Source organism: Pocillopora verrucosa, chromosome 4 (assembly GCF_036669915.1).
Source record: "Pocillopora verrucosa isolate sample1 chromosome 4, ASM3666991v2, whole genome shotgun sequence".
Classification (NCBI taxonomy): Eukaryota; Metazoa; Cnidaria; class Anthozoa; order Scleractinia; family Pocilloporidae; genus Pocillopora; species Pocillopora verrucosa.
Genome location: NC_089315.1, coordinates 30,540,791 through 30,568,176, shown reverse-complemented (window position 1 = coordinate 30,568,176; position 27,386 = coordinate 30,540,791). Strand labels below are relative to the sequence as shown.

Sequence of the window (27,386 nt, the reverse complement as noted above, 5' to 3'; positions counted from 1 at the left end):
TGTTACAATGCTTATCCCAGCGAAAAATCTCTTTTTGAACTTTTCAATTAGTATTTGTAAGTAAGTAGAATCATGTTGCGTGGAAAGGTTCCCGCTATCAATGGAAACGGAAGAAACTTTTCCTTCGGACAACCTACCATTTTTCACTCGCCCGCTTTTCCGCTTCCTCCGCCGACCAAGAGCTCAGCTGAGGCTAATAAATATCTGGAGAGCTTGGAAATATAGAAGGGTAGTACGAAGAAATTGTTTTTAGGATAGGGTCTTTTGTTTTATTTATTTATCTATTTATTTACACATTTCAATGTACATATTGTTTTTACATTTCTTTATACTCCTCGCTTGATGCGCGGTTCATCGTCTTAGCAATAAAAAATTCTTCGTGGTGTAAAGAAAACCATATGTCAGATATGAAAAAAGAAATTTGATAGTAAATATCTTGCGGGTCAAATAAAATATGAAGTGACCATTGTGGTGATTTTTTCAAATAAAAAACATAACCAGCAAATTTCGGATACAGAAACATTACACTCAACTATCAGTTAGTGAAGAAGTCGCGTCGGCTTAAATTATGTCTCATTCTCGGACAATTGAAGCTTTGTACAGTTGCGCTTGCCAGCACCTGTTGAAGATAAACATTGCTACAAAACGCGCCAAAATTTTAAGCGAGCCATCACAATAATTCACCTCAAGACTTACGCTGTAAATAAGGATCAAATTATATGATTTTAAAGATTTCAAGAAATGTTGATATAGAGTTTTCATCGTGTAAAGATTAAAAATCCTGTCGTCAAAAAAGGCTAAATAAAAATACGTGTCCTGTAGGCGATGAAATTCCTAAACAATAGTGATACCAAATTACAGACCTAGTACTTGCATTCGTGAGGAATTCGTTGATGTTTGCTCAGCTGGGATGCCTGTGTGAAAGATTTGCCACATTTATCACAAAGAAATGGTCGCTCTCCCGTGTGTGTCCTGATATGGTTGTTCAGCGTTGTCGCTCCAGCAAATGTGCGCGAGCAATAGCCGCACTTGAATGGCTTATCATTAGCGTGAGTGACAACATGCGTGCGCAGTTCGTTAGGTAAGGAGAAAGATTCAGAGCAGTAGCTACATGTGTAAGGTCTCCTAGGCATACGCGGGCATACATGAACCTGGAGCATGTTCTTCTGCGCGAATGACTGACTACATTGACCGCACTTCATAAGGCTCATCTCTGATCCTTCAGCTAAATTGAACCTTCTGTCGTCATCACAATCCTCAATAACAACCCTTTCCTCTTTTAAAGCGACCGGCTCCACTTTTCGAGTTCGCTCAGCCTGGACGAAATTGTTCCCTATGGGAATGGCGCTGTGAGAAATAGTAGGATTTGGAACCTTGTGGTGCCACGAAATACGAGTGTCATTTGGAGACGTAGGCGAGGGTCTCTCTTTCATGTTGTCACGAGGAACAGGGAGGGGTGATTTTCGGGAAGATGTCTTCGTAGGAGTAATTGAAACAACCGTTGGCTGACTTGAAACTGCAGGCATAGAAAATTGCCTGGTGTTGATCGGTCGATCTGAAGGTTGCGTTTGACCTTGTGCTGCTAAGACCTCTTGAAGGAGTCTGGTACCTAGAGAGAAGGACGGCGAGGTTCGTGAATAGCATTTAATAAGCAAAAGGTGGATAAGCAATCTGATCAAATGATTGAATGCTAAGTTACGTTTAAGCGGATCGGACTCCTGCCCCATTCGAGGGCACTATCGAAAAGAGCTTTTAATGATAAAACCCAACTGTGACAAATAATAGCTAACAATTAAATAAAGAAAACCTTCTTCGAGGTAAAGAATGATTTTTGTTTGCCATTTACAGTTTTAACTTCCCTTAGAAAATATGAAAATCTTTCATTTTAAAAGAACAGCACTAAGCCGACCACTGATCCTAGAACTTCATACCAATGGCTCGTTTCTTAAACACTGAGAGCCTAAAAGCAATATTTTTTCAATTACCTAAACTAAGTTGCTTCGTCATTGTTATGACATACCGTTGGGGTCCACAAGTGCCATATCTTGAACTTCCAGTGGTATTCCCATATCCTGAGGATATTTTTCATCGTACCATACGAGAAGTTCCGTCCCTACGGATATCTCTCTGAAAGCCCGGTAGTAGATGTTTCCGCAGTACTGAAACGAGAAGAGGTTCTGCTCTTCCCTATATCGTGCGCATCGGATGAATCGCATCCAACTCGAGGTGTTTTCGTCGCTGGCATCCAAGTAATGGGAGAGCTTGCCATCTTGGTAAATCTGCAAATGGTCGGTGCAAAAATAAAGTAGTTATGACTCGGGTAACCTAGAAAACACATGTCTAGCTGCAAGAAAAAAAACACACACACACAGGTGAAGCAGTCCTAAGGGTCCAAATAAATTATGTTTCAGTCAAGATTTTAGTAAATTAAGTACAGTTTCCATTTTCCTAATACATCCGCCCTCAGATGCTTCGATTTTGACTTTCTTTTGGTTTCAAAATAAGGGACTTACCTCCCACATGTAAGAGGTGTCTGTATTGGGTTTAACGTCATCATATTTAACAAGTTTTCCTTCATATGGTCCAATCCACGTGCCCACAGGAATATGTTGCTTTGCGCAGACTCCACAACCCGCCCCAGGAATACTTGACACACAGAGCTGCACTTCCTCTGGAAAGGACGCTATGGCGTAACTAAATTTGACCGGTTGTTTCTGTCCTGGAATAAGAAGTTTCCTTCCAGAATTTGGAACTTTGTGCACTGGACATGCGTCTTGCTTTGAACGACAGGCATCACAGTCTACGAATACAAAAAGGAAAAATTATCATGTTATTTTTCTACTGTAACAGAGGCATTTTTCATTGTTGCACAAGCAGCGTATGTGTTGGTAGTACAGACTCCCAGCCCCCTGGGTATGGAGTCCCCCACTCACCCCCTCTCCCACCCTCAGTTATCTCCCGGACGTGGTTTGTTTTGGCAGACAAACGAAACTTTTGGAGCAAATCCAAAATCACAACACAAAAAGAGACTGTCCAGAGGAGTGAATTAAGTTAGGAAGTAAGACAGGAAAGTTTTTGCCACATTCCACGCAAATTACCTTTGGCTAACATACGTTTACAATCTGAATTACACGTGTTTAGTTTTATCAGGAGGGGAAACGCTTTTTTCCTGATTAAAATGTTATAATCATCAGAGCACAACATCAGATGGTGCCAGTAAAAAATTGACCTTTGATCCCTTAAAAAATGGATTCAACCACGCTTTCCGTTTGGTAAAAGATTCTCACAAAACGAAAATGGCTCAAAATTCAGAAGAAAAATATTTGTGCAAGAGGTAAGTTAGCCATTATAAACAACAGCCACGATACAAACACAAGACTAATCATTTTTAGGCCATAATCACGTAATGGCAGTCACATTCGTGGCTTCAGCATTCTCTTAGAATACACAGTAGTGCTCAGGAAAAGGCTCTTCTGTGAATCATGGTCATGACTTATACGAAGAAAGCTTTTGACCCAGTTCAGAACCGTTTAACATAAGATTGTTCAGTAAGTTTTTCAGAAAAAAAAGCTTTGTTGAGGGAACTAAAAGAGACACATTGTCAGGGAATTACTTTAACAAAGCAAAAGAAAGGAAGACACAAAACGGACGGAACATTGTGACATTTCAGTTCTAAAACAGAGCTCCCAGCGTGAGTTCGAAATATTGCTTGGGAATACCTTCCCCCCCCCTCCCCCCTTTCTTCATTTTTTTTTCGCAATCTTTCTTTTCCAATAGTGATTGTAAAGGTTAGTTCAAAATCGGGGTGATTGCCAGAACTATTCACTTTAAAATAAAGAAAACACTGTTAACGAAAGATTTTAATAAAGCTTCAAAGGTACCGACATTGGCAAAGCTTCTTCCGACATTGGATACGAAGAGTTATCTCCAGACACGTAATTGAAAAATGTTAAAAATTTCAACAAAGCGTTCTGTCATCTGTGTGAGCTCGCGCGCCATGGTAGCTCCGCCCACCAAATCTTGCATCGTGGGGATTTTCAATGCAATGATGATAAAACAAAATTTGCCGAAGTTTCCGCTTGCCGGAAATGTCGTGACCTTAAGTGGTATATCGGTTCAAGCAAGCTTCAAGGGTGATTTAGTCGTCCAGTTGGGCGGGCTAAGTGAACATGACCAGAATTTGGAAACTATGAAAGAAAATCTGTTCAATTTTAGATTTTTGCCTCTAAGAAGATCCTCTCCTTAAAGAAGGAAGTAATTACAATTCCTGTTATAGCAACACTGTTGTAGACAATGGACAAAAACCACTTTCACCATGGTATGTCTGGCGGTAGAATAAAGATTAACAGGTACTATTTTTATCACCACAACAAACAAAGTCTATTTTATAAGAAAACCGATGTTTTTCCTTCGAATATTCTAGTTTCTCGTGTTTAATGCGGTACTTGTGTAATCATAACATTCTACTTTAGGGGGTCTTCCCCTGCAACCAGCAAATACTCACAATTCACTTCCCTTTCGGTTTAAACCGGAAAATTGGGTTTCGAAAAAACAACAATTGTATTGCTTTTGCGGTTAAGATGACTCGCACCCATTTCTCGAGCGCAAGTTATCGATGTTCATTTTTATGCTGTTTCTCCACAGTTTGTTTTTATGAGACAAAAAAAATGCATAGAGGGATCAACTTGCAAAAAGCCTTAAGATCACAAATTGACAGCAGCAATAAGATTAATGCAAGACAAATTTGCTGAATACAAGATTGAATTCGAGGTAATATCGTTATTAAGTACTATAGGACATTTATAATTTGGCACGCAATGTTGTAAAGATTAAAATGGTTTGTTTTGTTAACTTACTAGTCGTTTCCTTTTGTTTTTCCGCGTCTGTTTGACTTGATTTTCTTTGTGCTTTGAATGCTTCGATGTCGATTAGTTGTAGCTCATTGTGGCGATACAAACAGTTGTATAAGTCGTCGTAAGTAAATGCAAAATTCTTGGAACTGTGCGGCGCAGTGCTTTGCAGAGATGCCTGACTGGCGGGAAAATGAGCAGTGAACGCCACCCCATTTCGCGCCATTTTCGTGCCTTTACGTTCAGGAAAACTGAAACAAGAAGTTGTAACAAACAGAGAATGACATTTTTTCAATATATCATGAAAAAATATGATAAAATCAAATTCTCTGCTTATCTGTATTTAGAAAATAAAAAACATAACTGACAAATTCTCACTATCAATTAAAACTTTGTCCAACAGATGTCTGTCGCTAATAGTAAACGTCGTAGTAAACTCTTTGCTACCTAAATTTGGTCGTAACTGTTACGGAGTTTATGTGCTTAAATCATCTATGTGTTTCGGGTCTCTCAAACTTGTATCTATCGCTGTCGTAATCCTGTTTGAAACGACGCTAACATAGATAACATCTATCACTCAGTAACAAAACAACGAAGATAAGCTGCACCGACGAGGGCAGTCTCCTCGGGAGACAAAATAGAGGATAACTAAACAAAATGTAATTTTTTGGCGCTAAATCAACAAACCTTTAAAAATTGCGACAGAAACGTCAAGAATAGAAGTATTCTTTCTCAATGAATTGCCACCTTGCATAACAATCACGGGCGTAATAGGTTAAAAAAAACCTAATGAATGAAGTACTGACTGTAAACAACGGCATTCTTGAACTACATGCAAATTAGTTTAGGTAGCACTGCTCGAATTTTAGTTCTCACTACTTTGAAATGCAGAGCGCTCTTATTCAATTCAAACACTATTACAATTTGATGTTACAACCAGAGGAACCTCAGCGATTTTCTAGTCTTTGCCTGAGAAATTCCACGAGTCTGTCAGCTAGGCCAATAATGAAGCCCTCATGTGTGGTCAACATCCTATTAAATGAAAGCTGTACGCATTTTTGTGATAACATTCACAAAACCTCTCAAAGTGACTAGCATTTCGAGTCCAATGTGGAATTTGACGATGTACAATCTAAAACTTATGCTTTTCCAACAAAATCAAATTAAGTTTTATAGGAGTTTTCCTTAGAGAACTCTTTCATTCGCAAATACCCGATTTTTTTGGTAAAAATCAGTAAGTATCATTAATAATTCGATGAAAAAAATCAATTAAAGACAAAACCTACCAAATATTCGATACGTATCTACTACTGCAGCAGATACGTGCGGTCAATGATTGTGAAAGTACTCGAAATTTTTTCTGCCCACTATGCAGGACAGTATTACTTTATTGCTAATCCTACTACATGGTTGAAATTTTCGTCCCTCCAGATGTACGTCATTCTATTTTGAATGACAAAAGACTCGCGTTTCAAGACCAAAAAAGTTCAGACTCGTGAGATGAGTTGATGAACTGCCAAGTTTATTGTTTCAGCCGGAAATTGGACAATTTGATAAGGGTCGTATTTTCCAAGGAAAACTGAGCCCAGGGAAAGGGCAATCCGCTGAATGATAAGTTGATAGCTTTGCCGCAGTGAGAAGCGACTTCCTTGACACATTTTAACACAATGGGTCAGTAATAAATAATTTGTCTCCTTAGATGCAATGAGCGAAATCGTCATGGCTTTTTTTTTTTTTCTTTTTTCATGTGTTGAAAAGCGGAAAAGTTATGATTCGTCTTAAGTGAAGCCAAATTGAAATCAATTATGCATTGATGTGGAAATACCAAGCAATTTTGTGACGAATATGCCAGCCAGAGGGCATCAATGAGATGAGGTTTAAGAACTTCCTCTATCATATGATTAAGCAGGTATTTAACAAAAGGACGGCTTCGTATTGCAGATAGATTTAAAAGTTATGTCACAAGCAAATAAAGATTTGTTATCTTTAAAGCCTTACTATTAATACCCCGGAACGAAAGTGTTGGAATTTAGCTGAGTAAATACCTAGATCTACGAATAGGCTGATTACTGGCTAAATATGGTGCAACAAAAACGATAACTTTGCCACATAGAAAACCATCCGCTTTAGTTCTCCTTCTATTCAATTTGCTGATATTTCCGCATGGAGACTAAAAGAAAAACTTTTGTTTTTTTATCCCTGCCAAACTGCACGCAAGATCCGGCTGTGTCGGCAATTTCAAAGAAACAATAGGAGCTTAGAACAATATTTCTAAAGACTTCTTATGTGTATAGGGAAACATTCCTTTCGTAAATGTTTTACGCCAGATTAATTGGTGAATAAACTCCCGCAGATAGCACATGAATAGCCCCTTATAAGCAACAGAGACGGCTTTTCTTAAATTGAAGAGTTAACAGTTAATCTTTTCTTTCGATATCTATATCAGTAGAAAGTACGAGAAGGAATTTGGCTTCAATGAGATAGGTTAGGACCCGCCCTCCGAGGTGCTGATGAGCAAGGCACAGTTAACAACTCAAAAGTCACAATGTAATAACTGTTTACAGTATAAACTTTCCGCGGCTGAAATTAACCACTCAACGATTACGAAAAAAATGCGTGTTATGTCGCAAGGTATAGCATCCAGGCTGAGAATGTAATCTTTAGAACTTTAAAATTCGAAAAACTTTATTTGTGAAGAAATTGTTTCCTCTTGTTTGCATGCGTGTTAGAAAATAAAACGTTATGTTAAATATCGTAATTGGATGGAGGCGCGGAAGTGAAAACCGTTTTAAAGCAGAAGAGGATTAGAGCTGATCGATATAGAATGCTCTTTTATCGTAAGGTTGTGCCTCTTTGCTGCACTGATATGGATAGTCTCCAGACAAAAAAGGCAGAAATGTAAAGAATACGCTTGAGGTGTTCGTGACATTGACGTCGCTTAATACTCAGTGGTTACTAGTAAATCTGTTTTGACAAAAAAGGAAAAATAAGAAAAATTCAAATGAAATTAGCGTCAAATTCATTGTTGAATACTGCACAGAGAATGATTTGAATCAGACACTCCTTATTTCTCGACAAAGGAAAAAACGTGATTGAAAAAAAAAAGAAAGAGACAGTGTTAAGATGTACATGTGTGTCAAAGTTTTGATAACATTCTAATAGTGTAAGTCTGTCGCGAATTAGTTACAGCGTTACTCACGCAAACATTATTTCACTTATTACCAAATAGCACACACAAACCTTATCTTTTCCAGGACACCAGTTTTTCAAAGTGCAATTTCTTGACTCAAAGACCCTATTCAGGAACGATCTGGTGTTCGATTTGGCCACCCAAACTGGGCTTAGTTGGTTCTGCCAAACTGAGGGTCTTGTCACTTGATAATCACAACAAACATTTGGCGTGGAACAGCGAGCGGCATGTTCTTTTACTCTCGTTTTTCTACGATCTCCGGTCGGGTGTGTGTCAATCACTCTGGGTAAACGTCAAAAGTTTTTGACAGCTTGGGACACTGCCAAATCTCGTATCGCACGACTGATGTGGGGGCTGATATGTTATTCCGACATGTCTGTGACATAATTCGTTGTGTATATGCGTCCCTCGCCAGGCTGAATGAAAATAACATGTTTTGAGATTGAGAAGTCTTAATAGACCAAGCACTGCTACTACAATGTGGATCTGGGCTTAGGGACTCCAACTAAAAGGTAAGGGAATCTTAAGAGTTCTAAGCTGTTGTATTCATGTTTGCGTGCAGGCTTGTTTGGTATGGCGATCTGGATTTGCCGACATAACCAATCATAAAAATTAAAATGATTGAAAATTGATAACCTCAGACGATCATCATTTAAATGTCGCATTGTTAATTAGATTTCGCGATATAATTTTGTGAAGATAAAACTTCCAGTTCCTAGCACTCGCTCTGTCGGTCAATTTCGAATTACAAAACTCATAAAAAAAACCTTCATTCCATTTCCGCTGATAAGAGTATCTTGTCAATATTTACACAGCGTACTCAGAGCGTCTTTCACTTAAAGGAAGTTAGCTGTCACGATTTCCCCTTGAACTAACATAGTAATGGACAGTCGTAGTTCTTACAGCGTGTTATGAAAGCAACTGGGCCTAGTTATTGCTCACGTCAGATATGCAGAAGCGCAAATGCTGCATGCGCTTAATTTCATCAATGCCATTTCCGATATCTTGTGCTGGATCTGCCTTGTAATTTGCACGTTGCCTGATATTTCTTTGCGAGAGGTGGCTTCTGGAGGGTAAAGGTGCATTATGCAATGACCGTGCATGAATAAGCTCGTTGCCACGTGCATTGCTTGTCGCTTGCACGACAAAAGCTTCTGAAAACCCACAACTGCATGATGGATTAAGAAAAAAATGGTAAATCGTAGACATGACACCAGATTTGCTCTCGACTAAAATAGTTCTGGGTCACTTTGCGGTAAATTTTTTCGTTATCTGTTCCATTGATATTCCTAGGTGGTATTTATAAGAAAAGGAAAATGTGCATCTTGCAAAGCAAAATACACTTTAAAAACTTCACTGTGATGACAATTTTTTTTGATATTTTTTTAATAAAAAATGCACGGGAGGCGGATTAGAGAAGATTAACAAGATCAAACTGAAAATTTTTAGACAGCTATAAATATTGCCAATTTTTAAAAAAGGTTTAAAATTTAATTGTTTTTGGTTCTTAAGTAAATTAAGTTCTTCTTTCATTCAACTATGTATTCATCACATTTTTTTCCAAATTTTCCTTTTTGTCCGAATGCGTTTTGAAACCATGCACGGAAATTCGTCATTTCATACCTTTAGTTATCAAGGAGCACATGAAATTCATTTATTCATATTGCAACTACAGCATACTAAGTGTATTAAACTAATTCTGTGAGAAATGAAAAAAAGTTAAGTGGTGTGATACTCAGAAGCTTATGGATTAATCCATTTTTTCTGTTTTGATAACCCGGAAATTATTACGTAACCGCAAACTTTGTTTCACTTGGAATAATTTGGTATGTGTCGATGTGTAATAGCCGGGCACTTTGAAGATGAAAAACGAAACAAATAAACAAACAAAGAAAATAATCAAGGTCAGGCTTTTAAATAGCGTTGGAGCCTTGGACTTGAAGCCGGGTGAAGCGATTAAGAGCAAGTACGAGCGGACCGGCCACGGTGTTCTACGTGACCCAAAATAACCTAAAACAATTCCTTCAAAAGATTATGAAACCATGAAAAATTATTTTTCATATAATAATAAGTTATCACATTAATCAAAACAGAACGAAAGAAATATAAAAGGTAATAATGTCGAAACCTGAAAAGGAACAAGCGAATGATCACGTTTTCAGAACGATAAAATCAAACCCGTGACCTCATTACTACACCTCTTTTTGATTGTCGGCGTCCGCTTCGTTTTGGCGCTAATACCAGCGAGGCTTCAACCGCAGATGAGACACTACCCAACGTAACCTATCTTCAATTTTGTGCTTTCTTAACCAGAAACGAGGCGTTGGTGGAAAACGGGGTGCGGTGTTAAGGTAAATACGATATCTCAGTCGTTTTCTAAGATTCCATCAAGCTGAGAAGCATTGCTGAGTCTAATGACTGAATGAGTTCGCTCGATCAGATCTCTCGAACAGTTCGCTCGGGCACACCAGTACGTATACAGTCACCGGTGAGATATCAAAACGAGTAGACCGGCCGAAAATGGTGCGTCATACGTAGCTGCAACTGGGTAGAAGGAGGATTAGGAGAAATGGCCAACAGGAATTGGAAGAACGCCAAACACCAGCAAAGGTGCACGTAGCCAGAAAAGCTGGCCGTGTCTTATGGGAGCTCCACGGAAATCGAAACGGCGGAGCCGCGAAAACAATAAAAGAAACTTCGAGCTTTTATTTCTCCATCGCAAACCTTTCGAGATTCCACCGCTCAACGTCTCAAAGTGTAGACATAACCGCAAGTTATGCGGGCTATGAAAAACGGAAATCACGCTTGCAGGTCGCTGGCACTCAAGCCATAGCTTAAAGGACTAGAGATCTTTTGGAAGCCATCCTTTCAGCAGATGATCTGATGAGTTGAGAAGGGTCTTCCTATATTTAGTTACAAACCACAGGAGCTGGATTGGTTAAAACCTTTTTTTTTTCCACTGTTAAGGTAAACTCATAGGAAACTTAAAGTCCTAAAATCTTCCAATTTATTGCTAATGTGCTGCAAGGGAACAGAAAAGAAAAGCGAAATACCGCATCTTTGAGGGCTTACCGTCGTAATGTCACAAATTGGATATTTCGGAAACACTCCAAAAGCCGGTCTTTCACTGTTCTATGTGGGTCATTACGCTGGTGAACCGATGAAAATGTTCGGTTAGTTGAATGGTTGTGCCGCTCTGCTATGGATATGATCCAGAAAAAGATCCGAACCAAGAGAAAACAAGGTGATTGTATAACTATCGCTTAGATCTTCCAATTCCTCAGGAGATCGAACCAGATCAAAACAAATTTCGAACTACATTAGCTTCCAATATTCAGGAATAAACTCATCTAAATTTTTCGTATCTGCGCTTCTCGGCCGCAGAATCCTCAATCTGAGGCCAGTTTCCATTTGCCAAAACTTGCTAATCAATCCGTCCTGTTCTTCCCATCGACTGGCTTTAGCCACACTAACTCAGTCCTCTGAGTAGGGTAGGGTCGGTAAATTTTCTCGCTTTTGCAAGGATAACTCGCAAAATGCGTGGGAGTTTTCAGAATTAACTATACCATCGTCGATCATATTTTCGCGGTGACCTTCGCAGGGCGGGAATTTTGTTTCTTAAAAGAACAAAACAAAACAAAAACACAGAAAGGTTCATTTGCATTACTTACGAGAAATATTGATGCAAAATCGCACAAATATCACTACGATTATATAACAATACCCTCATTTGATAAAGGATCTCGATGTAAGTCCTTGCAATGCAAAAAGTTTCCCATATCGAAAATTAAGCTAGTAATCGGAAGGATTTGTTGTTTGACAGCATCTATTGACGGTAAGTGTTTGACACTCAGTAGGCGATGTTCTGTCTTCGAAAAACATTATTTCTTACTGCTTACATTTTTTATTTTTTACAAAAATGTTAATGCGCTTATCACAAATTCTGTAGATCCACAGGTAGTGTTTAGATCACGTACAGTTTGAGTTAACTTTCAAAACTTGAAATTTTTCCAACCTGAACTCTCATACTCTTGAATAAAAGGAAGTCTAAGGTAAATTGCTTAGATATAGAGATTTTCATTTCCGTTTATAAAAAACAGGGCGATTTATAAAGGCGAAAAAATTTCGAAATCGTTGTATCGTAAACTCTGTGGGGTAATCGCTCAAGCGTGTCAAATGTTGCGAAATAATTGACGTCAAAGCCAGTGTTTGGAGTTTCGCTTTGATATTATGTCTATTGAAACTTCCGACATTGTTTTAAAAATCTACATAGACCGACATAAAGAATATGACGTCAATACCCTAATACCTGCTGCTATCAAGTCCTCTATGAAATTTATTTTTCGATATTAAAATTTTAAATTGAATGCTTGTCCTTACCAGTTACGTGTCGGAAAAAAACAAGTTATTTGCAAAATGAACACAATCAGCTTGTAACATTATATAATATTTGCCTAGAGATCAGTTATTGAGGCAACGTTATCGGTAATATGCTCTTGAACTCTGAGCATCGAAGTTAGTGCACCGGAAGCGCCGAACACCGGAACATCGAACAGGGTAAAAGTTTAAAGTATAGGTCATTGTCCAATTTTCGAGAAAGATAAATGATCGGTACATTTCGAAATCGTCATTTTTGCATATTACACCTGGGATATACATGTGTGCCTAAGTTCGGCAGAATACAGAATACAGAATACACTTTACATGGATATAAACCACAAGAAATATTTCGGTAAGTAAGAATTAGGCAATAGCACTAAACACGCAATAGCACTACTTATAGTAACACTTACGCTGAGTTATGTAGCATTGTTTTCTTACATAGAAATTAACTTCAGACTAACAACCAAAAATTTTTTGGATTAAATTGTAAAAATGTATTTACCCAGATTCGTGTTTGTTACATGTAAATGAGTGACAGAGGATCTCAACAACGAAGAAGGAAGGTCAAATATGTTTTGAAAAACTCACAGTCGTTTACATTGTGCCTTCAACATGTAAGCTAATTCATACGATTCACCTGGCCGCGGTTCGCAAGGCAAACTTCGTAGCGGTTTCAAAAAATACAGTTTATGACACGCGTGGAATTAAAAAAAAAAACTCTGAGTTGCATTTATTTATTATGTAATTTTGCATTTATGATACAAGATAGAGTCATAAAAGTATTTTTCAGTAAAGGTTGTGTCAATATTTTTCAACAGTTTCGAATACCAAAGTATAATTTGTGCCTAGAAGACATCATGAATTTTAATACATTCTGTTTTTTTGTTTTTTGTTTTTTTGTTTTTTTTTTTGTTTTTCAATGCGGGATTCGTTTTGAAATCACCTTTCAGTTTTTTTTATACGTATCAAATTCGACGAATATATTTTTTCGTCGTTGCGCAGCCTGAACCGGTTTGCTAAAGGGAATTCTTTGAACACTGTATAGCCAACAGGCTACACATGTCATCTCTCAACAATAAGGTGATTTTTATGCGATAATGGACAATTTTAGAACAATTTTGACAATTTCACACAACCATTTTGTTTTTATCGTTTGTTTAGCTGTTATTTCAGAAGAGGTGAAGCCTGCTTCTTGTCATCAAACTTACTAATCAAATTGCAAGGAGTGTAGCAAAACTCTCTCTAATTCAATTTGTGTATTTTGGGTTTTTCAAATATTCTGCATTTTTGACAAACCACAAGATGAGTGAATTTTTAACAGCATGTATCAGGACTGTGGCAAATGAGTTTACATTAATCTTTTTTTTTTTTGGTTTTCTCTCAAAGTCATCCCCATTCACACGCAAGAACTAGGCTCATCGGTTTTATTCAGTTTTTTGAAAAACGCAATCAGTTTCTGATGAAACGTGTTTTTGGCGGAATTCAGTAATTGCGTGGGAAAAAAACCGGGGGAAATAATGCACGTTTTATTGAAGTAGCTGAGGTAGCCATGGGACATTGATGTGTATTGTGTTAAACTGTCATTGACTTCCGTCCGTCTGTTCCAACCCTTCTGGGCAAGACTAAATACGTCATTTATAATTTTGCTATTGTTTTCGTTTCGTCTTGCCGGAACCAACCTTGCGAATCTGCTGGAAAAAAACGCCAAAAATCGTAAGTTTACTCTGGCAAAAATTTTGTAGCTGATATTTAAGTTCCCTTAAAAAGTTAGGAGTTTTCATGTTGAAACTTAAGCATTTTACCATGGCAACTGATAGCGTGAGCTTCCTGTGAAGCATAACGTAGCTCCTCACACATTGTTAATTTGCAATGCATGGACTACAATTTGACAAATACTTGGCAGTTAAAACAACGAATTCACGATGTGTGACTGATGTAGATTTGTTTTGTGGTGAAACGACGCGAAGCCAATCGACTTTGACCTTAAAAACATATAAACAACTTCTTAATCACGCCAGTGAAAGTCTACAACCCCGAAAAACTGCTGGAACTACTTTTACAACACACAGAATACGACGGTAGGTAACTAGACACTGCATGAAAATATCATTCATGAAAATACACGTTTCAAATGAGGATAATACTGAATTGTTAAACTATTTAGTAATATTGCTTCAAAGTGTTCACCAGCTACGAAGTACATTCAGTTCGATGAGGGATGTTTGCTTAACATATTTGACACAAACATACCATGTTATAACGATAGTATTTTCTGTATAACTGAACAGTTTTTATTCATTGTTCATCAGGAGATCACCTATGTTATAGTATTCTTTCTTGTAAACACGCACTGGTTCTAAGTGAAAATTTTGGTCTTGAACAATATCTCCTTTAAATCGACATCTAATCTGATCATCTATGTACGATATTGGAGAATCTAACGTGATTTCAGCCATACACGGTGCCCTTGGCTCCAGAGCAAGCACGTCCGTCCAAGAAATGTGCTAGCAAGCAATTTTAACGCCATCGTTTCTTGTAAACAAATTATTCAAGGCTTGCTTCAATTTTTTTTAACACGTTTAACCTAAATACACAAGAATATTAAATAACCACTAGGGGCCGTTAAGACTAACTGAAAAAATACGTATCTTAACACCTCGACACAGTTTCCTACTCAGTTTGCAACAATATAAGCAGTAATGTTCTAAACTGTGTTACACTTGTGAATGATGGCAAGATTTCTGTCGTTTACAACATAACGACTGTCGACTAAACTTACTCCGACGCAGACAATGGAATCTGCACCTTTCTCTTTCCACGCTCGGCTCATACCCCCGAGACAATTCAATCAGGGAGTCAGAACTCGAAAAACATGAATATGTATTAGAGATACGGCAACTGGCACGTATCATCTAGCCCGGCAGGGTCGTTTATAATCCATTAGCAAAGGAACTTTACATTAGGCTCTTGAAATAGAGTGGATAAAGTTGCCAGCTCGGAAGTGTTCAGCTGCCTTACGAAAGTCATAGGTTTTTTCTTTCGGCGAGCAGAAGTTACTTCGCGAAAAACTCTCCATATCGAGAAAAGGTGTTATAAGACGTTTAATGAAAATCAGAGTTTGGTGCCTTTTGGGATGATGACGTTAGTATTGATCTGACATTTTTTTAAATTTATTTTTTAGTTTAGAACAGTATTTACAGCGTTCGCAATGGCGAACACAAGCCCCTGTTTTCCGCAGTTTCCTCATCATGATGTCAAGCCAGCAGTTTCCTCGGGTTGCGCGCCATTTTCGTTCACTTATGAAAATTTACACAAATGTTTGTATCAACGTAATGAAGAATCAACCAGCCAAACAGCTGTAGGAAAGGTGACAAGTGCACCGAGGCGAAAAGGTAAAGCATTCTTCAAACTGGTCACTGATAACTCAGGATGCGCTATTAGTATTTCTGTTACCTAGTAACAGCAAGTCTTATCTTTCCTTGAAGTCACGTATAGCAGTATTTTCCTTAAAACCCGGACAATATGATCGATATAACTGCAGATTATCAATGGAGGGAGCCGATATTGATAACTAAAGTGTTTAATTCTTTAAAAGAAACTCAGATGTTTGATTCTTCCCCTAGCTCAATTTGATATGTATGTTTTAAATCATCTTTGCTTATTTGTAAACTGAGCTCAAAATTAGCATCGTTTCTTACCGATCGTCGCGGTCTGTGAGACTGGGACCAAGTATTATGTACGTTTTGTTTCCTCTGAGGTTTTCAACAAACTTGACGCCACTTTAGTTCAGGAGTTCAATCAGGCTGCTCTTAATCCAAACGTACTTTAGAGTTGCATATCATCTTACATTCTAGAGAAAAACAAACTGACTTTCAAGGGAAGATGTTCTCCGTTTCGTCTCGAGCGCGTGACACAGAAAGCATTTGAGCTCTCTATGAAGGTCACAATATAAGGATGGATTCTTCTCGGAGTGCTTAAAAATTGTTCTGTTGCACGCTCTTGACGAAAGGAATAACAACTTTCTTTGCTCGTTGATCAAGCTCAAAATCTAACATCTTTCGTACTCTACATGTGCACACCTTGATTTTTCTTTCAGAACTCATTTATATGTTCTGCTTATCACAAATAATTTCTAACTTTATTTTATTTAGGTTCAGTGTCATCTTCTAAAATGACAACAAAAAAGAAAAATGGCGAAAAACTGACGTTTGCAAAATCCTCTTGTCCGGATGAACTCGATCTTTGTCCATCAACCACTGGTTCTCAATTGGGAATCCGCACAAGACAAGTTATTCCAGAAGGAACTTGGATGGGTCCATATCAAGGCAATATTGTTAAACCTAATCAAGTCACGGCCGCCACAGATACCTCATACATGTGGGAGGTAAAGAGGTTTTTACTCCTACTTAATACCTTACGTTTACTCCAATAGGCTAAATAATTGATTTGCCTTCGTAACACCAAATCAATGCTTAAAATCAAATTGGCAATCAACATTCAGGATTGACAACTTGATTCAATTACAAAAGTCGGTACTTAAAAATGCGGGAAAGGGCACGCGACTGACCAATTTACGATTCTGTGATTGATTTTAGCAGCTGGCGGACAAGTTTTTTCAAGCCAATCATAGAAAATGCAGTTCAAACTAAATGTAAAATATTTTTCTGTTGTGAAACTGCATTATAATATCAGTGGCTAATTTTAGATGGGTTTTGAGGTTTGCGATAAATCTGAACCATTGAGAGACGCTCAAAGCACCTCAGTCTCCTTGTCTTGTTGTACCATTCAAGTGTCCTTTCACTTTAAAGATGTCATTAGTAATTCTCCTTTCTTTCTGTCGTGCAATTCTTATTGTGCAAGTTCGAAGAATTCGATATTGGATCAACTGATAACCCCCCTAATTGATATTTTTCTTTATTCCCGTCACTTGTCTGCTCGATATTGTATAAATATTGTCAAGATAAAATCTGGTAGACGCATTGGTAGACGATCTGGAAGCAACAAATAATTAGACTAAAATCCCTAATCTGACAATCTTTTTTTAGATATACGAAAATGGTAAACTGCTTCAATATGTGGACGGTAGAGACGAAACAACGTCCAGTTGGATGCGTTTTATAAGATGTGCTCGTCACAAAGAGGAACAGAACCTTTACGCCTTTCAATACAACAAAGAGATTTATTACAGAGCATTTGCTGACATTCCTGCGGGATCAGAACTACTGGTGTGGTACGAAGATACATATCCACAGTACATGGGTATACCGCTGAACATCACCGATATCAGTTTAGAGGTTTATGGCTCAAGTACGTATTACTAATCAGAAAAACCTTTAAGGTAAATTACAATGAAGTGTACAAAGTGCCTTACAATTTCCCGTCCTTTGTTCTATTCATCGCTGATTGATTTTTTCGAAAACAATTCGTCATTCTCTCAATCAATCCAATGTAAAAGGATACTAGAGGAGTTTTAATTAAGTGTAGAAAAGCGAAAAAGTACAGCAATCGCAAAGACCTATCAGAAGAAAGGTTTACATCATCATTAGCCAATGAGAACTCAAAGTGAAAAAAAGAAAACTGCTTAAAGCGCGGGAAAATTCCAGTGACCAAGTTGCAATTGTTTTTGTTTTTGCATCTAATTGGTTGGAAGGATGGCGCGACTTATCTGGTCCAATCACAGAGCAAAGCTAAGTAAAATCAAAGCAATCTCGGCGCTCAATAGTGAATGGCTCTAATTGCGACTTAACGTATTTCACACAGGTTCTTCAGCACAGTTTGGTTCATCGGTCCAGCTCAAACCACCCACGGAATTTTCTGGCTGGAAAAACACCCCACAAATATCACCCCATAAATCACCAGTGATTCAAAATTCTTGGTCAGCGGTCGTATCACTTCCCCCTGAATATGCGCAATACCATGCTAATTATCTCGTGACTGCAGACGGTCCTCAATCTAGTCATACGCGAAAGAAACGTCACCATTCACAGACGTATCATTATGGACAACAAGGCCCAGACTCTCAGCGAAGAGCCATTGTGATAAACAGTGCTACCGATGCGCCTGATCCATTCTCGATTCTAGCAAAAGAGAAATGAAAACATTGCACGTCACATGGCCGGACTAAAAAGTTTTACACGCTTGCGCATCAGTTGATTTCCTTCAATCTATTTATCGAAGTCGAGAAAGAGGATCCAACCTGTTAGACATTGTCTTGAATTATTAAATCTAGACTGACCTTATAGTTGGATACTTAAAAAACGAAACTTAGTATTACTTTAATCCAGCCCTGAATCAAGCATTTTTTAATTTTTTTGGTGAGCACTGCCTTGTCGTCGTTACTGAGAAACACGTAGTTAACACTAGAGGGGTAGACGATATGCGCTAGAAACTGACATAAACTTTGTATATAGTTAATCTTCCACTGTACAAAATAACATTGATGGCGCACAGAAACCTGTGACATGTAAAAAAGAAAAAAACAATTCTTAACTTGTAAATGTTCTATTTTTCTGCAAAGCAGATAAAACGCTTTTCGTTTAGTATATTCAGTTACTACGTTGGTACGTATTTCCAGAGTACCCTCGTCCATCCAATTTGCAGTTGTTAGAGGAAGTCGTGGATGACGGTATCCACTGCAAGGAGAAATTAATCATCATATTGCACATTCAAACGGGGTCATCAACTCCAATAGACGGTGGAAAGTAACCCTTCAGGTTAAACGGATCGAAAATATACAAACAAGATTCTACAGAAAGCTCATTTTTGTTACTCTTTTCATTCCAATTTGAATACAAAATATCCCTAATGATAAATGCTTCTACCGTTGAGTATCTTCTTGAGTAATTCCCAGCAAAAAAATTAGATATTTCAAGAAACGGAGTGGATGAGTGCAACTGGATAAGGGATTACATTTGAGAGACATTATAGGAAAACTTGACTAAGTTGTATTAGTGCAGTGAAAAAACCAGAGATGGACCTTAAACTGACTCGGTGTGAAAATAAACCCTACCATTTCCAAGTGCACGCTTTTCATTAACTAAAATTTTTTGTTGAGAAACATTAGAACGACTCTGTGTGTAAGTTAAGGGCTGATTGTCACGTGACAATCTGGAACGTCTCGTTTGCGCAAGGTTTTGGGGCGACTGGGACGATTAAGGCGATCAAGTGGGAATCAGGCTCAAACACGAACTTAGTTCTATCCGAACGCGCGGATCGTGCGGGCCAGTGATTGTCTGATCTTGATTTCATTAAATTCTCGATCGCTTGAGCATTGACTGGAATGATCGGGCCAAATCCTTACAAACAGAAGCGGGTTTGGCTCTCGTGTTCCCATCTTTGTTTCCGCTAAGATCAGATCGTTTGATTATTCATTTGGGAAGTTACACTTTCTCTGTTTGCATACACATCATTTCTTTCAATTCCGTGTTACAAATCTATCAGTTTTTACCTCCCAAAAAAGTAGTCGTATGATCTGATTTGGGTGGCAAGAAAGCTTTTTAGCTGAGTCTGTTTATCAATTTGCAGCAGCTAAGCTGACTTTTAATCTATCCCATCTGCCAGGGAACACAGTCCCCAGGGACTCGCTGATGTCTCGCTAAATGACTAGCTTGTGAAAATGTCTTGTGGCATTTCTCACAATTGAATGGCTTTTCACCGGTGTGGGTGCGTATGTGGTTGTTTAAGGTGGTAGCCCCTGAGAAAGAGCGCGAACAGAACCCGCACTTAAACAACTTCTCATTGGTATGCGTGTCCACGTGACTTCTGAGTTCTGACGGCGTCCCATATGAAAGCGTACACTGGCCGCACTGATACGGTTTATCAGGGGTCTGGGAACACTCATGCATTTGAAGAAGAACCCGCTGAGTGAAAGTCTTTAAGCACTGCCGGCACCTCCACATACCAAATTCATCCGGAGACAGAGAAATTCCTGATATGTTTGTTCCTAAGTGTTCATGATATTGCGGTGTGTGGAGAAGCGGAGGCATAGCAGGACGAAGCGCTGGCATTACACTCTTCACTCCATCTCCATTTCGCTTGAGAGCTTGAACTTCATTCGTGCGAGGAGAATGTTTTTGATCATCTGGAAAAGTCACAGTTGGGCGTTTCTATCTTAAGTATTAAATTAACAAGAGGCATGCCAATACATTAACTCATGGGAAGTTACGTTCTGGCCTAACACGCTTTAAAATATGGCTTTTGGAAAAAGCACTCGTTTTATGGAAAACATATTTTTTCTATGCGTCGAAAGCAAGTTAGAGTTTCTGTGAAACACGTAGGTCTGCAAATAACGGGTCACCTGCTTCAGCAAAGGGCTTTCATAAGTAACACTAATTTTATTAAACCGACCCTGTGTGGAAACTTTTTTTTTAAGTGAATAAATTTAGTACTCACTATCGAAGAATTGTAATGGCGGCATTTCACGCAGAGCGTTTATTTTTGCTGGAAGTCTTCTTTCGTTATTAGACAAGGGATCCTCATCTCTTTGCCGTTCCCAATGTTTATCAGACATATACCCTCGGGTTGAATTTTCAGTTTTCACAACTTTTTCTTGCGAGTCCTTGTTCTTTATTTGCGGCGAATAAAAATTGTTACCACTGGGCGCAGGTATTTGCGAAAAGTTCCTGAAAAATTGTCCATCAACTGTTGTCGTTGCGGTTAAATCTGTCTCAATCATTTTACTTTCAACTGAGCCTGCAGCAAAACTAGGACCACCTCTAATTCCAGAAGTGCCAAGCTTGTCTCGCGGGAAAACGTTACCCGCACTGCTTGAGGGGCGTACGAAGCGTGGAGGTGGCTCACGTGGTAAAGGGAATCTAAAACTACCCGTATTAGGATTATCATGTGATTCTTGAAAACCGTGGGCTTTTGGATACCGTGTCACTGGGTCAACAAACAAACTGGCGGAACTGCAGACTGGAGAGCTTTGGGTATTGGAAGATGACACTGTGAATAAAAAAGGAAAGCTAAATGTGAAATTGCAGTCGAGCGGTCTTAATTTACAAGCCATGGAGAAAGTAAGTTATGGGGTTCACGTTCTGAGGATTCATAAACTCTTAGCATCTTTCATACGGTCATTAAAATAAAGTTCAGGACACTTTGTCACTCAAAACAGATAAAACAAATAAAAGTTATGCTCAGCGCCTTCGATCTACACACTTAATAATATACGTGAAAAAATTACGCGCGTTTGAGTGGCTGAAAACGAATGTATTTTTCATGTAACACGAGTGCAAATTACAAATAGCACACGCACTGCCAAATTTCGACAGTCTTGACTTACTGTGATGCGTTTTTCATGTAAATTATTAACAAGTAATGACATGATTTCTCGTGCAATTTGATGTAATAAGGTTTTATAAACTATTCGAAGACCACAAATTGCACTCGCCCAACGGGCTCGTGCAATTTTGTTGTCTTTTTGTTGGGGCTTATGAAAATCAAATTGCACTCGTATTAATATTGTATACAAATCCTGGTGGTTAAAAAATTTGATCACAGCATAGTGGAAACAGTGAATAGTAATTCTCCGTTTGTGACACTGCCTACCCTTTTTCGCTTTAGTTTTTTAGTTCGACTTACTAGAAAACAAGACTTTGCAAATCATTCTCAACTGAAACATTAACCAGTTCTCTTTCAACCCATTATTGAAGATCAAAAAAAATTTTTTTAAGGTGAATTGAAAAATCAACACCGCCTTACCAGATTCTCTGAAGAATTCATAGTCCTGTATACCAAGAGGAATTCCAAGAAATTGTGGATATTTTTCATCGTACCAAACCAGCAATTCTGTCCCGGGGGGGACCTCCTTAAACGCCCGGTAAAAAATGTTGCCACAGTATTGAAAAGCGTATAGATTCTGCTCCTTTACATGACGTGCGCATTGAATGAATCGCATCCAGCTGGAGTTGTCTTCATCGCGTCCGTCAATATAGTGACTTAGGCGGCCATCTTTGTAGATCTATGAAGCAAGAATTTAAATATTCAGCATCTCACTTCTTCTTCTGGTTGGGCAAGTAAAACGAAGCAAGAGGACGGGAGGCAACGTGACCGAGAAGTTAAAATGCTTCACTTGCCATTTGGTGCTTCCAAGTTCAACTCCCAACCCTCCCCCTCCCCTGCAACTTACTGAATTACCGCACTGTGATTTATTTCCAAGTCCTACAATAAAACAACCATTTTTCTCCCAATATTTTCATATCAATTTTTCGGAGTTAGATATCTCTCTATGGAGGACTCAATCTTTTAGATTTTTGATATGGAGTCAGTGTATTTATTTTCTTCAGAGATACGTATACTCATAATAATGTTATGCTCAAAATAAACGCACATTTTCGGTCAATTTCTTTTTGATACAGAATATATCCATAAGAAGACACCTTCATACAATATCAGAAGCTCATAAGAGGACATAAATCTTTAGAATATTTCACCTTTTCATAATTGTTTTCTAAATTATTTCAAAGTTATATTTAGACTCAAGCATGTCAAGATCTATTTACAGACAAATGAATGTAGCAACTCCGAAAAGGAGAAAGATATAAAAATATCTCAAGAGGAATTACTTTAAGATTGAAGCCCATATAACAACCCACTAAACTATTTTTTCAAATCTCACCTCCCATAGATATCCTGTTTCATAATTTGAAGGAAAATTTCGGGCGGGCAGGCGGCTTCCTTCGTACGGACCTATCCAGGTGCCCAGCGGAATGTGCTCTTTCGCGCACACTCCATAACCAGCACCAGGAATACTCGATCTACAGAGATTCACTTCATCCGGGAATGATCTAATGGCGTTTGTGAGCCGAGGCTTCTCATGGTCATCGGTATTGTTCTGTTTTTTGGAAGACGAACCTCCTGTGAAAAATCGATTGAATACTTGAAAGGGAGGACTATTTTGAATGAGCAGTTGTACTGTTAAGTATCTGTTCCTCATAAGGTAGCTTGCAACAAAGGTACATTTAGCCTGAGGCTGAGCGCTCCGAAACTTTCATCTATGTCATAGTCAAGTGCCCATCAGATGCCATGAAAAATACAGCAGTGCGAGATCACGTAGAGTGATTGGAGGGAGCTAGGCATGACCCTGAATACTACAGCCTCTATACTTCGAATGATTCACCCCGCAAGGTGAATCAAGATCAGAGCTTATCGACAAGGACAAGAATAAAGAAATGGTGCTATGAATAACGCTAAGAATTTTGTCATATCAAGTGTGGATCTGTTACGTGCTTAATCAAAGCCTTACTTACAGAATAAACAGATTCTACATGACAACATCCAACTGACCAAAACCGCAACGTGAAAGATCATTTCCGATCTGTATTTTACTTGCGTTTCAAAAGAAGCCCTTTTCTAAAACCTTTCACCGGAACCTGAGCTTTTCTGACTTGCATGCACTCTGTGGATATTGACAACCGTTGTAGTTTAAAAAAAGGTCTGGAAAATGAACAATTAATTTGTGGCTCGGATACCAATGAATAAAATTATGTAATAATTGTCAAATACAAAGACACATTCATCGTCAGGAAACCTCAAGATTGACAGAAAACTAGACGTTTTCCTTTTCACGTGATTTCTAGTCGATAAAATTTTTGCATAGGATTTGCAGAGTATCAAATGTTTCCACTCCCTCCGAAAAGTATTGCTTCTAGATAAAGGAAAGTGCAAGTGAACAATACACACAAGGGTATATATTGGCTTAAATTACTCTGCCCATGCAAATTTTTTTGTGGTAATTACTCAGGGCGGACATAAAAACCTCGTAAACACAACAGTGAAAGCGGAAATTTTTGGAACAATTAAATTAATTCAATGTCAACAAAAGAGAATAACAACTTTATCAATGCTATCCCGAATATTTTTATAAATGCTTGAGGGTCTACGTATGATTCGAAACATTTGGTAAATGGTGCGGTTTTATTTGGAAGTAGAAACGGGCTTGTATTGCTTTATGGTAGTTTTAAGAGCTGAGTCAAATTCCCTCCTGTATCAAAAATATCAGTGATATTGTTCTTAGCCATTTTTTTAGGCGCACTTGATAAATAATTGGTTTTACCGCGATGTTAACAAGCTGTTTTCGTACCTTGTTCATCTTCAACCTTCCGTTTTAGTTTCTGCACGTCTATAACTCTGACTTCGCGGGAACCATATAAAAGTAAATTTAGAGTTCTCTCGTCGATCAGACAATAACCATTTCCCCCACAATATTCTTTTTTGTCTTCTTGTTTTGAGCCGGTTTTGTCTTCCATTTGTAACCAGCGGGTTTATGCTGCATGAGAAACAAGCATTCACAATTTCATTATTTAAACATTATGTTTTAAGCATAACACTAAACTTCTTTTGTATCAACGAAAATAGATTTGAAAAGCCGAAAATTCGAACTCAATGGTTGATATTCACTAGAATGCACTAGGAAAATTTTAACCAGCTGCGAGGCAGGAAAGTTCGTTCCATTGGTTATTTTTAGAAAATGTTTACTCGTTTTGCTCTATGACTCTCTGCTTTTAAGCAACATACAAAAAGACTCGTCTATTTGTTTTCAGCAGAACATTCTAGCCTTTCTTAAACCCTAACTAATTAAGGTAACTTAAATTCAATACTTCCCTGTCAATCGTTGACACAAACCATATCTGTAGCCTTACTTGAGTTGGAGAGGTATCAAAATGATAATGAATCTATATTAGTTTTAAGTTTTATTTACGATGTAGCTAACTATTTCTTCTGGAATTAAAGACACTTTTGGATTTTAGACTGAACTTTGAGTTGCCTGCAATCGCGTGAAGATCAAACTTTTTTCAGAGGTTTAAAATTTCTTTCACCATGGATTGAAGTAGTGAGTTAATAGTGATGAATGTTGCTGTCTGCCTCTGTGCAGAACTGGGGGAAAAATTTGGCCAGCGCTAAAAGAAGTTGATCGAACCAGACTTGAAATGTCCGTTGATTGAATCACAGACAATAAAACTATATCATCTGTATGACCTCGATGGATTTTATCATGAAGAGAATTGCTGGAACAAAAGAGCGATGGATACATTTTACTTTCCGCCATTTTTGTTCTAATTTCGAGAAAAACATGTTGAATTATTCGCTGTCCCTTCTCGCTGCGTAACTCTAATTGGTCCGAAAATTTTCCTTGTTTGTTACCTCGTGTAGTGGAAAATTCACTTTTTGTTCCCGTTTGTTTTCATGACCGCGGGCCATGGACCAAAAGGTCTTTCCGAGCAAGGTAAACCACACGTGAGAAGAGGGAAAATCCATTTTAAAGCATTTCCTTCTTGTATGACAGAGCATAAGGCGTGGATGAGATGACAAGGTTGATATCAAATGGCTGTGTTTATGTTGGCCGACCGGTTTAAAGAGAGGAAGCAAGCAACATGTACGTTTTTACAGGAACGTGTCTGAGAGCGTGTCTTCTGTTTAAGAGTTCTCCTGCTGACCGCGAAATTCAGTTCTTCAAGATGTAACTGCTGTAGGTTGCATACGTCCACATGGAAGTGATTTTCACAGCTCTCTGTCCCACAAGGCTTTATGCCGAAGCATGCTCACAGAAATTGCGATAATATTCCGTTGATTTTAGTGCAGAAACCTCTTCATTAGTGGTTTGAGTTGGGTCGCCGGGCTCAAAGTGCAATCTGAATGTTCATTTTCTCCACTATCTTACTTATTAAAATACGTTCTAAGGCAATCAAACTTTACTCACCAAAATGAAGTTGCCTTTCCTCTTCTCCTTCCGCGAAGTTGGTCATTCAGTTCGTTTTGACGGCAAAACTATGCTTCGTTAGATCTCCAGATGTGTAGAAATACAAGAAAACTTTCATGTATCACCCTTACGGAGCATAAAATATATAATATATCCTTAACCTTTTGTACTTCCATGCCGACAATAATTATTGTTCTCAAAAATTCCGCATTCCGGTGGCTGTGTCGTGACCCGCCATGACAGTTCGGCTCAGCTAAAACAGCGCGCGTGTTTACACTTCTTTGTGCAGCTTAAATTCTGAAAATGGGAAATATTTTCAGCTAAAAAAAAGTGAGGATCGAAATCAAGGCCTGTTGTTGCAGTGTGGTGACCCTTTCCCTTCAAAACAAGTAGAAATAAGTTTTCCAAAAGTGGCGAAAAGAAGCTGACTCATAGAATCTGTATATGCAAAATAGACATAATTACTCACTCATTACGTGAACATGTTTATTGGGGTCTCTACAAAATATCATTGATGGAGTCCCCGGCAGAGAAATACTAGGTTCTTATTTGTTTGTTTACTTGGAAACGAAGCTTTTTGAAGGCAGTATCTGATGCATACTCTCTCGAGTGCGTTTAAATATAGAATGAGAACTAAAAAGACCACTTATATATTTTTTTTTTCTGCGATAAGTTTTTAGCTAAACCGGATAGCGCTATACTCGAGTTTGGCAAATAATCAAAATAAATTCTGTCACATACGAACGAAGTGCCCAATTCTCTTTTTGATAATTCTGAGACTGGATTATCTGTTAGTGTCGATCGCGATGAAGAAGGCTTAAGCCTGCATTTCTTTACAAAAAAAAAAAGAAGAAGAAGAAGAATTTAAAAGAAAAACATCCTTACACTCATATCCGTGTGGGATATTTTAATCTGAGAGGTCATCTTATATAGGAAACCTGGAAACGGAAAACTTGAACAATTTCCTTAGCAATATATGACATTCTTCATCGGAAACGGAATACTCGCTCTTGTGGAGGTTTCTAAAATTGCCCTGTATTTGTTTTCATTGACCGACAATGTATGCGGAACTTTGTACTATCCAGAAAGAAACTTATTGTGCACTATAGGAATGATTGTTTTCCATAATATTGTTCACGTCTGGGCCATTATCTCATTGAGAATGACATCATTCACCCGCAACACGGAAAATCCTGGATAAATTAAAAAAAAAAGGTTTGTGTGATTCGCGCTTTGTCACGAAAGCAGGTCAGGATTGAGTAAGTCT

The 27,386-nt window shown here is 38.3% G+C and overlaps 2 protein-coding genes and 1 pseudogene across 7 annotated transcripts; 1 reads left to right on the top strand and 2 right to left on the bottom strand.

The window, feature by feature from the left end:
• Positions 1 to 263: 263 nt before the first annotated feature.
• Positions 264 to 10,786, bottom strand: LOC131784997 (putative histone-lysine N-methyltransferase PRDM6). Of its 6 annotated transcripts, none has more exons than XM_059101840.2 (6): positions 10,239 to 10,786; positions 8,091 to 8,456; positions 4,857 to 5,101; positions 2,514 to 2,800; positions 2,021 to 2,279; positions 264 to 1,609 (listed from the first exon to the last, which is right to left on the bottom strand). In XM_059101840.2, exons 3-6 carry the CDS (start codon positions 5,074 to 5,076, stop codon positions 864 to 866), a joined length of 1,512 nt encoding a protein of 503 aa, XP_058957823.1. In that variant the 5' UTR covers positions 5,077 to 5,101; positions 8,091 to 8,456; positions 10,239 to 10,786; the 3' UTR covers positions 264 to 863. The 6 variants fall into 6 exon arrangements, with proteins under 6 accessions (XP_058957823.1, XP_058957829.1, XP_058957835.1 ...); XM_059101846.2 differs by lacking the exon at positions 10,239 to 10,786 and adding an exon at positions 8,983 to 9,372; XM_059101852.2 differs by lacking the exon at positions 10,239 to 10,786 and having other exon boundaries at positions 8,091 to 8,677.
• Positions 10,787 to 14,185: 3,399 nt separating this feature from the next.
• LOC131785039 (PR domain zinc finger protein 14-like) lies at positions 14,186 to 19,442 on the top strand (annotated as a pseudogene).
• LOC131784917 (putative histone-lysine N-methyltransferase PRDM6) lies at positions 18,943 to 26,549 on the bottom strand. The gene is made up of 6 exons (XM_059101760.2): positions 26,120 to 26,549; positions 24,503 to 24,688; positions 23,039 to 23,277; positions 22,123 to 22,381; positions 20,815 to 21,366; positions 18,943 to 20,503 (listed from the first exon to the last, which is right to left on the bottom strand). The coding sequence occupies exons 2-6, from the start codon at positions 24,666 to 24,668 to the stop codon at positions 19,968 to 19,970; spliced, it is 1,752 nt and encodes a 583-aa protein (XP_058957743.2). The 5' UTR covers positions 24,669 to 24,688; positions 26,120 to 26,549; the 3' UTR covers positions 18,943 to 19,967.
• Between the last annotated feature and the right edge of the window lie 837 nt (positions 26,550 to 27,386).